Below are 15,118 nucleotides of genomic sequence, written 5' to 3'. Positions count from 1 at the left end.
GAGGTCTGCCACACCATGTGGTCACCTCCGGGGCAGGCGGGGATCGAACTCATGCGGAAGTGGCTTTTAGCTTCTCAGTGCTGCGCTTTAAGCCGCTGCGCCACCAGGGAGGGCCGTAAATACCCATTCTTACCGTTTTTATACTATTTAGCACTAATTTCTGTAAAATTGTGATTCCCTGTGCATGTTTTGGAATATATTTTACATACAATTAATACACAGCTAAAATTGTGAATATTTACTCTGTACAAGTAAAATAATCTTTTTCTGCCCTTTGGGAAGACTAAGGTAGCTTTCCCACGTTTCCATCCTCTCCTAGGTGGTACCTATAATAGAGTTAAATGCATATTCAGGTAACCCCCATATTTCGATGAAGCACCTGGTGGTGCCACATCATATTTCTGTGGATTCACTTTGGTACCCCCTTTTCTCCTTTCCTAACCCTGGGTGGAAGTGGTTGGTGCTCGTGCCTCATATATTAAGTAACACAGGCCCTTTGACTCTGTAACCCTTTGGTGACATTTGTATGACATCTGTCCTCTTGGCATAGTAGTCAGTGCCCCAAGAAGTATAGTCTTGTGACCTGTTGCAATGCAGCTGTGCCTGGGTTTCTAGACTTTTCCCTCAGTTTCCTTGATTTTGCTTCTTTGGGTGAATGGAAGGAGTTTTCCGGGGAGGGTTCTCCTTTTTTAAAAAAATTTTTTGCATGTTGTTTTTAATCACATTGGAGAATTGTTGGCAAATTAACGTGAAGCCCTCCTTTGCAGAGCTCCTGATCAAATTGGTTTGCTCTCTAGAATGGCTGGCTATTGTTGGGGTGCTTGCCTTTATGTTCCAGGTAGTTAATGAATCTGCTAATTTGGGTACTGTTTGTTAGCACTAATTGGGAGTCTGGACCTCTGAAAATAGAGGTTACTTTGTTTTCTTTTTGTTTTTAGTGGGAGCCATAAGGTCAAAATAAAATAAGTTTTTCCTTACCTACTGTCATTCTTTGACAAGATATAAAGTTCAAGTTCAATTTGTTAATTTTCATTGTCAACATAGGAATTTAAGAGGTGGGATAGAGGAGCACCTGAGGGAATCTTTCTGTCTCTGACATTCTTTTCTCTTGTTTTGTTTAAGGCTACCATTGCTTGGTTTGTATTTGACTTCTGTTAAAGACTATAAAGCTTAAATCAAATAATCAGTATAGGATTTTATACTCTCATGTAAGATTCCATTAGATCATTAACCTGATGTAAGCCACTATTAGGTATTTTGCTGACATGGTACAACTTTTAGAGGGAGCTTACCTTGTGCTCTTTATGTAGTCTTTATTCTTTCTCCAAGCCAGGTGCTTTAGGAAGTACCTGTTGCTCTGAAGGGGCAGGAATCTTTACTTGGTTCTGCAGCCAAAGTTGGGAGAGGTTTGAGAACAGTAATGGGTTCAGCCATCTTTATCTGTTTGTAAGAACTACTTCAGTTTCCCTTATTTAAATGGTTTTAATGGAGACCTTGCCATGCAGTGCCTGTATCATTTCTTTTTCCTTTGTTGAATGAATTACTTTTCAGGCATTAGAAATTTATTTATAGCAGTGTCATTTTGCAGCCAGCTCTAGGATGGTCATTTCATTCTGTCTTGGTTTTGATAGCCAAGGCCTTTGCTATTAGAAAAAAACTTGGAAGATACCAGCTCTGGAATATATAATACATCTCTCTTATGAGTGGTATAGTAAAGGAACTGAAGAAGAATGGATTCAGGAGGATTTGAATTTCATATATAGTGCCTTCAGATAAAATGCGAGATTTTATCCTGAGCCCAAATACAAGCATTCTCAAGTTCAGAAATGTGTAGCCCATTCATATGTGCAATTTATCTTTAGAAAAAATAGAGTAGACATTAATTTTAATCTTCAGAGCATCTCAAGAATAGTATTCTTTTCCTCTTCCTGAGATGAAGAGGATGTGCACAGATTGGTTGGTTAGTTGATAGAACTGCTAGTAGTTGACCTTTATCACTGTAATTTATATATCTAGTTTTCTGTCTTCTCCCATTTTATGTCACAATAAGAGCTTATCTACTAGATGCAATAAGACATTTGGGCAGTGAGAGTGGCACACGTGGGCATGTTAGGCCTCATCTTTGATTAACATTTGATCACCAGAATGGGGAACTGAGGAAGGTGATACTGGTACCTGAATGTGCAGTCACCAAAATCCACATATGAGCAGCATTCGATTCTGGGAAGCTCCATTAGCTTTAGAAAAAGGTCAAAGAGTCTTCAAATCTATTTAGCATTCGCAATATTTAGAGCATATTTGTTCAACCAGTGGTATGAGAAAGATAATGTCATTTACTATAGGTCAAATTTTTCAGAGAGCAATAGCTAAATAATTAGTTCTTTTCTGTGTGCATTTATTGAGTTCCCAGAGTGCCAGCAAAAAGAAGATAGTAACTTTGAAATGCAGGATTAAAAAATAGAATAACAACAGTGTTAAAAGAAGTATTGAAGCTGTGGTTTGGTTCAGAATTAGTTAAAATTCTGATGTATTGTTTGCTAAGACCTAATGGAAAGCCAGCTGATTTCAAACTGTTATTTTCTTCAAAACACAAGCAACAGTTTTCCTTTCTCCTAGGTTGCTGAATAACTTGGGAAGAGAGGCATGGGTTGATCTATATCTAAACAATTGAGGAAACTTTTCTAGTCTTAGCAAACAGGTTACCAAAATCTCTAAATATCAGCTTACTGCAAGCAGTAGTATCAACTATCTAAGTGTTTTTAATTTGTGGCGTTCACAAGTTACAGTAGGCAATTTTTTAAAAGATTTATTTATTTATGCATACAGAACTGGGTACAGGCCAGGGGTGCAGGGGCGGTAAGAGGATTCACCAGAGAAAGTGCAAGAACATACCAACTTTAAAAATATAAAATTTCCGATAGATGTTTTTCTTCCTTGGAAATTAATTCAAATTCTGCCCGTATTTGTCTTGGCCTGTGTTGTATTAAAGTCTTTTCTTTTTCCTGCTATGAACTCAAGGACTAGGAGGAAGTCATATTCATCTTTTTATCCCCAGTACAGTGCTTAGTACTAACAGATGCTTATTAAATAATAGACTGATAAATGAATGGAATAATAGTAGGTGGGTGGGTGGGTAAATAAAATGACACATCCACACCTTTATACACCAAGAGCTTGAAGCACCTTGTGAACAAACGTTTGATTTGTTATGTACTATGCTGACAGAAGGAATTAGACCTGACTTTCATCATTTTAGGTAGTATGACCATTGAATACAGACAAAATTAATTTTTAAGAGTGCAGAACATAGAAGGGGTTTGTTTGGAACAATATGTCAGGGCTATAGTTGTAAACCAAGAATCTCTCAGACAAACTGGAACAAATGGTCACCCTACTAGGTTACCAGAGGAGATAATAGTCTAGCCAGGAGAACAGGTTTACCTGGGTTTAAAGTCACTCTAAGTTATTTTCCTGTCTGTTCTCCAATCGCATGTGACTCCAAACTAGTACCTTTCCTTATATAGCTTATATTTCACAGCTGTCATAGGTATGTAGGCAGATGCCAGCTTTCATGTATGCTAATAATGTGCTGCTTGTCATGGAAACAGTTTGAAGGTGGTTGTTTCAGAATATAATGTTACTGAAGTAGCCTTTTAGTGTCCCACTTTAAGACCTAATCTGCTTTCTGATATTAGTCCCTTCTAAAGCTGACTTATGCTTTAGTCCTCTGTACAATCTAACCTACCTTCCAGTGCTATCTTCCATTTTACATGCTACATAATTGTTTTTGAATGAGTCTGTTTACTGTTAAGCGAAAGGGCCTTGTTTCTTGTCACCAAACTTTGTCTTTGCGCCTCCCTCCTGCCTCTCAAAAGCTTTCCCAAACTTCCTTTAAAATTGCACTCTTCGGTGATGTTGTCTCAGCAGTCTCTTAGCTCTTCTTGTCTGCACATACCTTTTCTGGGCAGTTATTGCATGCTGCTTTGTAACATTTCTTTGTTGTCTTAACTTTTCTTATGTTTGCCATTCCTAAAGTTACATTCTGCCTAAGAACCTATTTATTGCCCCAGTAATCTAAATTGAAAATTATGTGATGCAAATCAGTCACAGATTCTCAGCCAGTTTCCTAAAAAGTAATTTGAACACAACAAAAGGCCAGTATATGAATAGCAGCTATCACATAAGGATATAAGATTTTAAAATACTACTTCCTGATCACCAGTTATTAATTAACTGTTAAGTAACGGTTGCTTTGTGTTACTGCCAGCCACACTAGAAGTGCAGGTTTACCTTTGGCATTCTGCTTCTGAAAATAGCTGTGGTTCTGCCATTTTAAAAAAAGATTAATTCATTTATGCCTACAGAATTGGGGTACAGGTCAGAGGTGCAGGGGATGAGAGGATTCACCAGAGACAGAGTGGGGGGCAGACAGGCAGAATTGGGGTACAGGTCAAAGGTACAGGGGATGAGAGGATTCACCAGAGAGAGAGTGGGGAGCAGACAGGCAGATGGATGACGTACACTGCTGAGGGGAGCAGTGGACAGGTCAGGAGAGTTCTGCCATGCCTTGTGGTCACCTCCCGGGGCTGGGGATTGAACTCATACTGCAGTGGCTGTGATCACTTCATAGTGATGTGCTGTAACCCATTGAGCCACCTGGAAGGGCTGATTCTACCATTTTACCAGTTATTTTAGCATTAACTGGAGACCTTTCCCACATGTTGTTTTGTTTAAAAACTATAATACTGAATTTTGGTGACATACACATTTTCCTCTGTAAACAACAGGAAAATATTACTAGGAGATATGAATGCTTTAATAAACTTTGGTATTAATGAAACCATTTGGTTAATAATAACTTAGGTATGCCTGAGTTCACTTGAGTATTTACTAGAACTGCAATTCATTGCTCAGTGCTTATCAGCTTCTTACTGGTTTATATTTTATCTACTAATTAAATATCTGTAGATTGATTTTAAAAATATCTACCTGTACCTCAAGTTAAATAAGAATATCAAACCCTGAACAGAAAATGTACAGATACTGAATATGTGCCTACTGCCTCTTTTCCCCTTGTTTTGCAGACTTTAATGCCAAAAGAAAAAAGAAAGTAGCAGATATAAACCAGGCTCTGAACAGTGATCCCACAGATGTGGCTGCCCTCCGACGCATGGCTATCAGTGAAGGAGGGCTCCTGACGGATGAGATAAGGCAAAAAGTATGGCCCAAGCTCCTCAATGTCAACCCTAATGACCCACCACTTCTATCAGGTAAGGGGCATGTGTACTATGAGGGATGCTTGTTCAGGAGACAAGAAAAAAAGATTTCCAGAATCTTTGCTGTTTATGCTCATTTCAGTAAAAGAGTGGATGAGTGAATCTGAAGCATTTTGGGGTATGTTTGGACCCACTCTGAAAATAAAGCCTAGCAAGTAAGGGAGTTTATTAAAGGTGCATGTTGCTATCTACGCTCACCTAGAGACAGGCCATAGTGTCTGTGTGGTAACAAGCACCCCATCTAAGACTGGTGTGGCTTGTCTGCACCATTATGTTTGTAAAACATTATGTTATAGGGAGAGATTACAACTTTTGGTCCTTAAATAAAACCATCTTTTTATTAAAAAATACTAAGAATCTTTTGAACACTAATGTTCTATGAAATTCTAAAATTCTGTGAGAAGCTATTAACTAACTGTTGTGCAAGGCCCGTGAAATTAAAAAAAAAAAGTTCCTTGGAATACAGTACAAAACACAAAAGAAAGTACTGGCTCAACAGACATTTGTTGCTTTTTTACTACATATGACAAAAGTCCAGGTGCAGGAATTCTTTCATCCATTTGGCAGATGCTAGCTGGGCTCTTACTGTGTGTTAGGTGCTGGAGATGACTAACCAGCCCCTACCAAGAAAACTTTTTCAGTGTCGCGGTGCAACCAAGTAGGTGGGGAGCTGCCACTCGCTGTCATCTTTGGCACCGATTCCCTCGGGGCAGTTCACTTTTTATTGGAGGGAATGGGCAGTGCGATCTTCACACTTGAAATCTGGAAATCGTGTTCCTCTGTCAGATCCAAATTTCCCACGTTTTAATAAGATAAAATCTGTCTTTGGGCAAGTATTGCACAGGTTCCTCTATTACTTTTTGATTTCTGTTGCAAAGAAGTTTACTTGTTATGTAACACTTGCTTTAGGTTGAGAGAAGTGTACCCTGTTACACAGCTAGCATCTTCCTCCTTTCTTTCATACTGTTTGGGCTTACCAGCTGAGCACAAATACTATCTCTTATTTGCAGTGCTTTAGTTATAGAATTTCAGGGTCAGCAGAGGTTAGGTTCTTCTCTAGGTGAGTTTATCTTATTGTTTCTCTGTGAACAGCTGGGTATTCCCTTAACTTCATAGATGTTAGAGTTCTTCCAGTGGTCTCTGGTTTCCGGATTCATGATCTCCACAGTAACCTGGGAGGTATATATGGGATTTTATAAACGTGGGCCTTGAAATTCCTAGCATTCCCCAGCAGCACACAGTGGCTGCCTCCACTAGGCCCCTGCCCTCCTGGCTTCTCTGTTGCTCTTTCCGCCTCACTCTTAACCTCCCAGACAATCTGTGTTCCTCCTTTATGGTCATCATGACTTGCAGAAAATAGCATGTTTAGAACTAAACTAAAGATTCCTCTCCAAATGTTGTAACTTGTCCTCTTCCAGAAAAAGCTGAAGGATGTCCTCCAGGCCCTTGGTGTCACACCAGAGGATTTTGTTCAGGTCTGGCTTCCCAGACATTCTCGCAGTAACATGTTCCCTTTCCTCCGATAGGAAAGAATCTGCGGCAGATGAGCAAGGACTACCAACAAGTGCTACTGGACGTCAGGCGGTCTTTACGGCGGTTCCCTCCTGGTGAGAAGCTCTCCTGGTCTTGCCATATGAGGGTTTCTGTCCCAGTTGCACTTACTTTCTTGTGTTGGTGCTTGCTAGTCCCAGGAAGTGAACGACCCAGCACACCTACAGGACCCTGCCGCCTCAGGGCTCTTATACACCAGTCTGCTGAGTCAGCCTCTCATTGCCTCAGTCATGTTCAGGTCTCCTCCGGGAAAACCTGGGCCAGATTTCTCTTGACCTAGAGATGATGTATAAGAGGAAAGGTTTTCTCCCTCACTTCAGAACTATAGAAATGATGTCACAGAAATTGCTAGAGTCACCAGTCTGCTTTAGAGAGAAGGTTGGTTTAGAAGTGGGTACGAACAAGAACTGTTAATATCTTCATTTGACTAGATTTATAAATAGGGGTGTCTTATACATACATAGGGATTTTGGACTGGAAAAGAGGCCATTTTCTGTATGTTTAGAGTCTATTCCCAAAATTACCTCTCTGTTCCCAGGAAGAATGAGATTGACAACTGTTTCTCCATTTTCTCTTCCTTTGACAACTCTGCCATTAGGTCCATGAAGCGAGGAAAATTGCTAACGGAAACAAGAGCCTCAAACTTATTGCTTCACTCTTCTGAAACCATTGCTCTGGCTTGGATTTTGGCTTTCCTATTTGTACCTTTGATCTCTGGAGAGGCTCATGTGATTCCTGTGTAACCAGTGGCCTGCCGGCTTTTGGTTTTGATAAAAACATTAGCCCATGGTTCAGCCCCTTTCCCGTTCCTGCTGGAGTGGACATCACAAGACAGTTGCCTCCAAGTTTTTTCCTTAGACAGCCTGCTTCCTCTTGAACCCTTCCTTTCTCTTCCATTTTTGTGACCTTAATCCGTTATATTCTCTCTGCAGGCTGAATTTTCCATGTAGTTTTGTATTCTTTTTATATTCAAGTGCCTCTGAGCTTAGCTGACCACTTTTATACTAAAGATTTAAACAGTATAATTTTTTCTTTCTTATTCACTACCTATTCATAATTCTTGTTTTACTCCATTTTCTTTTATATCTTTTAGAGTATGCCACTTTTTTTTTTAATGTACCTTTTTGAAAACTGGTGGGTAAGTATAGCTTTATAAGCTACGCCTTGTGCCATTCTAAAGCTATTCACAAGGCCAGTGATTGGCCTTTTTTTTTTCTTTTTAATTTATTTATTTATTCATACAGAACTGGGATACAGGCCAGAGATGCGGAGGGTGAAAGGATTCACCAAGAACAGAGTGGGGAGCAGAACAGGCAGATTGAGGAAGTACACTGCTGAGGGGAGCAGCGGGCGGGTCAGGAGAGGTCTCAGCGGGCGGGTCAGGAGAGGTCTGCCTCGCCATGTGGATCTCCTCCGGGGCAGGTGGGGATCGAACTCATGTGGAAGTGGCTTAAGCTTCTTAGTGCAGTGCTTTAACCCGCTGTGACACCAGGGAGGGCCCACTGTTTGGTCTTTTTATACTAAAAACCAGATGAGCCAAAAAACCACACTGACCACACCTAGGACTAGCCACATACTCAGAAAGAGCTAGGAGCAGAGTGGCTTGCTACCAGCTGTGTCTTTGGATCAAGAAGATAAGTATTTCCTGTGGTACTTAGTTTGCTTTAGAAAGGAACATGCAACTGTTAAATTTTATATTTGTATAATTTTATACCTACAGAAGAGTTACAAAATAGGACAAAGAACTCCCCAGATACATTTTACTTCAGATTTCTTTATATGTTAACATTTTGTTATTTTTACTTTATTACTGTTTTTCTTTCTTCCATACACACACAGTTTTTTACTGACTATTTAAGAATAAGTGACAGACATGCCACTCATTTGTCCCTAAATATTTCAGAATGTATTTCCTAAGAGCACTGGTCTTACATAATTATAAGTACACTTACCAAATCAATACCAAAATTAAAAAAGACTGTTATCTACAGCTTTTATTCAGATTTATCCTAGTAATGCCCTTTATAAGGAAAGGAAATACAGATTTACATATTTTCCATTAAGTAATACATCTTTAGCTTCCATTAAGGTGGAATAGTTCCTTTATACATTATTATTAGCCATTTACTTTCCAAAATTTCTGTCAATTTGGTTCTGTGTGGTATTTTCTTATTATTAGATTCAGATTTATGCGCTCTTGATTGGAATTCCGCAGACATGATGCTCAGTTCTTTTAAGTACTTCCCAGCTGGAGGCACCTTCTATCAAATGGCCACACTACTAGCAATGGGAAGGGGGATGACCTGGGGGAGGTGGCATCTGGGCCCTCCCTGTGAGATTGCTAGTCTGTGGCTCTTTCCCACACGCAGGTGCTGGGTGCTGTCATTGCTGCTGGATCTTGATACTGTTTCCAAAATTGTTGGCAACTAATTTTCTTTTATTAAAGATCCATTGCTGACTCTTCCTAACCTGTGTTGCTAGCTGCTTGCCCTGTGCAGGTGCATCTACCCATTACCTTCCCTTGCTCCCTTCCCAGGCATGCCAGAAGAAGAGAGGGAAGGACTCCAAGAAGAACTGATCGATATCATCCTCCTCATCTTGGAGCGCAACCCTCAGCTGCACTACTACCAGGGTTACCATGACATCGTGGTGACGTTTCTGCTGGTAGTAGGCGAGAGGCTGGCAACATCCCTGGTAGAAAAATTATCTACCCACCATCTAAGGTACCAGTGCAGAAGAGCAAGAGAGTATGGGTGTCATTCTGCAAGTTCCTCAGGGTTAACTCCTCTGCCATTTTCTAGTCATTTTTTTTTAAATTTGAGCCTCATTGCACTCTCCCACCCCTGGTCTGAGTGTTAGGTCTGACCTTGCTGTCTCTCTCTAGGGATTTCATGGATCCAACAATGGACAACACCAGGCATATATTAAACTATATGATGCCCATCATTGACCAGGTGAATCCAGAACTCCATGACTTCATGCAGAGGTACATACGTGTCACATTTATGCGTGTGCACACACACCCCTTCAGCTTTCTTCTAGCCTTTATTTCTTCCTCATAAATTTAGCTCAATTTCTCCTTCATCTTATGGTGTTAGTGTTAAGTTCCTCAGGGTTGTCCTCTCCCATGACCAGAAATCTGGGTAATTCAGTTCTGTCCACAGTCTTAGAGCACTTTGTCAGTCCTGTGCTCTTTTGGGGAACACAGGAAATGTCACAGCCCATGCCCTAAGGTATTTGCAGCTAGTGGAGAAGGTAGACCAGGTACTTATGCCTGTATACCTAAATAGATGGAGGCTATTGTCAAAAGAGAAGTAAACAGAGGTAGAAACCAGAAGCAAGGAAGACAAAGCCGTCTATGGAAGGTTTAATAAGATTTAATAGGAGCAGTATTTTTATTTTTATTTTACAAAAGTTTATTTTTACATCATTTTGTACATTTTTTTTTCCATCTCAATTGTAATCCCCGTGGGTTTCCCATCACCAAGTCACCCGTGTGCCATCACCATAATCCCGTGCATTTCCCTCCCCACCCCCCATTTTTGATCCCATTCCCCACTCCACCCCCACAGAATGTCTCTGGTCTATGGTTGTTCATTATTTTTGTTATTTTCTCGCCTGGTCCATTATACTCCTGCTATGAGTGACACCATCCGGTATTTTTCTTTCTCTTTCTGGCTTATCTCACTAAGCATGATCTTTTCCAGCTCCATCCAAGTTGCTGCAAAAGACATGTGTTTCTCTTTTTTGGTTGCTGAGTAATATTCCATTGTATATATGTACCACATCTTTCTAATCCAGTCATCTACTTTTGGGCATTTGGGCTGCTTCCAGGTTTTTCCAATTGTAAATAAAGAAGCAATAAACATGGGGGTGCAGGTATCTTTTTGAATCAGTGTTTTTGTGTCTTTTGGATATATACCTAGGAGTGGGATTGCTGGGTCGTAGGGAAGCTCCATGTTTAGCAGTTTGAGGAACCTCCAAACAGTTTTCCATAGTGGTTGTACTAGTTTGCATTCCCACCAGCAGTGCAGGAGAGTTCCTTTTTCTCCACATCCTCGCCAACATTTGTTGTTGCTAGTTGTTTGAAGATGTGCCATTCTCACTGGGGTGAGGTGGTATCTCACTGTGGTTTTAATTTGCATCTCCCTTATTATGAGTGATGTTGAACATTTTTTCATATGCCTGTTGGCCATCTGCATTTAGGAGCTGTATTTTTTTGAGAATCTCATGATTTTTTTTTTCTCCTCTGCTTAGTTGGAAATGTATCCTTGGTCAATGCCTCATTTTTGTTTTTAAACAATGGCATTGTCTTAATGTATTTCAGTTATGTGTCATGTTAAAAATGAAAAATTAATAGTTATGTTTTCAAGCCTGAGAATATGTGCCTGTACTCCTGAAAAGCATATGACTTCTCAGGTGGAAAAGCCTGGTGTAGTTCTCGAAGACAGTTGTAATTGACATTTGCTGGCCACTAGCAAGATGAGGCAGCCAGGATCCTATCGGGGTCTTAGTGTCATGTGGTGGCTACAGCTTAAGGAGTTTGTATTTTGTGAAGAGAAAATGCTGCAACTGTGAAGAGGAGGTGGCTTCATTTTCCACGGAACAATTCCCAAATGTTTCCTTACCACAACACTGAGGACAAAGGCAGCCGCGGAAGGGCTGACTCAGCAGGAACCTAACATCTGGATTTCCTTGCTTCTAGTGCTGAAGTGGGGACCATCTTTGCCCTCAGCTGGCTCATCACTTGGTTTGGGCACGTCCTGTCTGACTTCAGGCACGTTGTGCGGTTATACGACTTCTTCCTGGCCTGCCACCCGCTGATGCCCATTTACTTTGCAGCTGTGGTAGGTACCGGCCATGCGCTCATAACTAGCTTCACCATCACCTGTTCCAACCTGATCATTTTTCCTTAAAGAGAAGCCTGCCGCCTGGGGAAAGGCGGGAAAGGCAGCATTTCCCAGACCGGTGCCTCAGGACCTGGTTCTCCACTGTGTGCTGGGAGTGTCGGGGAAAACTGTAAAATGAGCTGGGAAATGCCAGTTCAGCAGGTCAAATAGATTTGTTTACTTCTTCGGTCTGAATCTTTAAAATACTCCTTAGAGGGAGCACGACCCTTCTTTCTACTATTTTGAACCATTTATTCAGTGCTGAAGCTTCCAGAGTCTCCCATAATCCCATGCCTTTTCCTCCTAGAAGAATCTCCTTCATTTAGTTGGTCAGCCTTTCACTTTGCCTGTAGCAGCCCATTAGGGAAAACACTCAGTTATACTCTACCATGCAATGGGGAAAGGACAAGCTCTTCAGTTAATGGTGCTCTACATTATTATTCCTAGGTAGCTAAAAGTTGACCGAGTATTTGCCTGTCCATTACCAGTTTGAATTCATCAGTAGGGAGAATGAAATGCCAATGGCGAAGGCCTGTATGTTCTGGTCTCTGACGTATGACTCTGCTCCACAGATCGTGTTGTATCGAGAGCAAGAAGTCCTGGATTGTGACTGTGACATGGCCTCGGTCCACCACCTGTTGTCCCAGATTCCTCAGGACCTGCCCTATGAGACACTCATCAGTAGAGCAGGAGACCTCTTTGTTCAGTTTCCCCCCTCTGAACTCGCCCGGGAGGCAGCTGCCCAGCAGGAAGCCAAGAAGTGAGTGAGGCCAAGGCCCTGGTTGAGTGGGAGATGTCAGTGAGCAGTCGTATGGCAGATTGTGGTCTGCTGGCGAAGGGGAGGGAATCCCCACTTTAGCCTTTAGGGGTCTTTGTCAAGAAATGCTAACTGAGTAGTGAATAACTGCCCTTAGCCTCTTTAATCTAGTTCCTTCTTTCATACCATTTCCTTCTTTCTGTCTCCTCCCCCTCTGCAGAACAGCTGCGTCTACCTTCAAAGACTTTGAGCTGGCATCAGCCCAGCAGAGGCCTGATATGGTGCTGCGGCAGCGGTTCCAGGGACTTCTGCGACCGGAGGATCGAACAAAAGATGTCCTGACTAAACCAAGGACCAACCGCTTTGTGAAGCTGGCAGTGATGGGGCTGACAGTGGCACTGGGAGCGGCTGCTCTGGCTGTGGTGAAAAGTGCTCTGGAGTGGGCCCCAAAGTTCCAGCTACAGCTGTTTCCCTAAATGCCAGAGACGACACTTCCTCTTACATTGCATTGAGGTCTCACCCTTCCATGCGAGGATTGGGAGGGGTAGAATTTCCTTTATTAAAAGGGTTTGTCAAAGGTTTTCTATTCCTACCACCCTTCCCTGTCGGGCTATGGTTTGCCTTTGCTTCAAAGGCCAGTAGCGGAACCTGCCTGACAGTAGGCACTTGGGGGTGTGGGCATATAACTTCTTCCTCCCTGACAGTGGGCTCTCCCGTATCAACTCTTGTGTTGGAGGAAGTAGCTCCCAGAAGCCTTTGGTGCCCACTGGGCCTGGTAACTGGGGAACCTCTTGACTGCCCAGCACTAAATAAGCTGGACCAGTGAGTGCCCACCTCTCAGCTCCTCGTGTTCTGTCTGCTTCAGCTGGACAGCGAAGGGGAGAGCTGATGCTAAAGAAGTCAGACCTTGAAAAGAAAGCAAAAGGGCAAAGGATGTTAGCCTGGGAACAAGACTAGCCTCTCTCAAGAGCAGCTGTACTCGCTGGTCAGAAATCAAAGTGGCAAATGTAAACGAGGTTACTGGGTAAATCCTCCCTGGTCAGCCGAGAAGTCCCTGGGCATTTCCAGGCAAGCAGGAAGGAGTGTTAGTTTTTAGGGCCCAGTCATAGACTAGTTTTGCCTGCTTATTTTATTTATTTTTGTCCCCTCTTCTTTTCCACAAGCCGCACAGTGTTGCTTATAAAAGACATTTTTATTGCTAGTTTTTAGAGTAACATATACCCAACATATAAATAGTAAATAATAGTTCCTTCTTGGAAAAATAATAGTTCTCATAGAAGGATGAGCTTCTGATCGCCTGAAGTTTTCTTTCTATTCAATTATTTCACGTTTCACAGGACCAGAGTTGCTATCTGTAGACAGCCCTACACTCCCAGGCGCCCACCGTCGTCCAGCTCTCCTTCCTTACTGTTCTTCACCTCATCCCTCTGCTCCTGTGTAGGTACCCCTTCACTCTCTCAGCTTTGTTTTGGGGGGCTTGATTGATTTCTTAACTGCTAGTCTCTCCTTCCTAGTTGGAAATGTCATGGGAACTTGTCAGCACCCAGGATGGGACAAACTGCAGCCTGAAGTGCGTGGTAGAAGCCTGGAACAGCCAGCCCCGCTGTCCCACGCTTCCCGAGGACCCTGCAGGCCTTGGGCGACAACATGGATCATTCAGTCCTTCTGGGACAGCTTTTCCTGTAAGCAGAGCCAGGTTTGTTTTAGATTAACTCTGGCTTGAAAAAAAAGTGCCTTTTGCTGCTTTAAAGAATTGGGGTGTGTGGTATGAAGCAGCCATGTACTTTTACTTTCCCAGTCTCTCTCGGGCGCTGTGCTCTCTTGGCAGATGAGTTTCTTAAGGTGAATGTGCCAGGAGCACTCCCCCACCACGCCCAGACCTCTCTGTGCTCCCCACGCGCCCGCTGTATGCAGAGTGGAGGGTATTTCGCCTGCCAGGCAGCTAGCCCAGAGTGGCTAGGAGAGATCTCTATGCCAAGTTACACTAAGCACTTTAAAACCAAAAAGAGCTCCAAATAATGGGTCATTCTCCATAGCAGGAGTGCCACCTGGGGTGAGTACCATGTGATAGATTCATCTAGAAAGTGGTGGGTTCGTTAGACAAAGGAAATTCTCCCCGGATGCAGAGGTGGTGTTATGACAGCTTTTCCTGGTCTTCTCCCGCAGCCAGTTTGTCCTCTTGTCATCTGTACAAATGGACAGTGGCACTGGCCCTCCTGTCACAGGCACCCGACCTGTCTGTGAGCCCTGAAGGGACTGATGGGAGAGGGGAAGGCTGTGTGTGAGGAGGGCCCTAGAGCCGCAGCTTTTTAGATCCCAGGAAGGAAGTTGCATTTGCTTCTGTTGTGGCCTAAGGAGAAAATTCATTTGTTTCACAGCCTTGCTGACATCAGAATTCTCTGCTAGTGAGAAAAAAAGCATTACCTTTTTACTTTCAGGTGGTTTACTATTCTGTGAAGAATATGTGTAAATATTTTGTACAAAGCCCTGTATCAAATAAACAGCCATATGTGGTTGCTAATCTCTTCTGTCCTCGTCCTCCACTTGCTGGTGTGAACTCTGCTCTACGACATCTGGCCCAGCCCCATCCCCACCTCTCCACCCTGGCCTGGGACTGTCTGTCGGCTGGGCTCCTGGCTGGCCTT

General features: G+C 42.6%; 1 protein-coding gene across 3 annotated transcripts in view; it reads left to right on the top strand.

Annotated features, from left to right (window-relative positions):
- TBC1D20 (TBC1 domain family, member 20) overlaps positions 1 to 14,986 on the top strand; it is a 16,024-nt gene extending 1,038 nt beyond the window's left edge. Inside the window, exons 2-10 of one of the 3 annotated variants that reach the window (XM_012728455.1) lie at positions 5,085 to 5,270; positions 6,803 to 6,883; positions 9,364 to 9,550; positions 9,712 to 9,813; positions 11,533 to 11,674; positions 12,289 to 12,476; positions 12,694 to 12,902; positions 13,811 to 13,910; positions 13,988 to 14,986. In XM_012728455.1, coding sequence (XP_012583909.1) covers positions 5,085 to 5,270; positions 6,803 to 6,883; positions 9,364 to 9,550; positions 9,712 to 9,813; positions 11,533 to 11,674; positions 12,289 to 12,476; positions 12,694 to 12,902; positions 13,811 to 13,910; positions 13,988 to 14,042 — 1,250 coding nt within the window. In that variant the 3' untranslated portion in view covers positions 14,043 to 14,986. Of the gene's footprint in view, positions 1 to 5,084; positions 5,271 to 6,802; positions 6,884 to 9,363; positions 9,551 to 9,711; positions 9,814 to 11,532; positions 11,675 to 12,288; positions 12,477 to 12,693; positions 13,911 to 13,987 lie in introns of those variants that run through there. The other 2 variants (XM_012728456.1, XM_004687323.2) reach the window with 2 other exon arrangements.
- Positions 14,987 to 15,118: the final 132 nt, after the last annotated feature.

This window comes from Condylura cristata, unplaced genomic scaffold (genome assembly GCF_000260355.1).
Source record: "Condylura cristata isolate star-nosed mole 26May11 unplaced genomic scaffold, ConCri1.0 scaffold00022, whole genome shotgun sequence".
In the NCBI taxonomy this organism is placed as follows: domain Eukaryota; kingdom Metazoa; phylum Chordata; class Mammalia; order Eulipotyphla; family Talpidae; genus Condylura; species Condylura cristata.
This window is presented reverse-complemented; position numbering and strand designations above follow the sequence as displayed.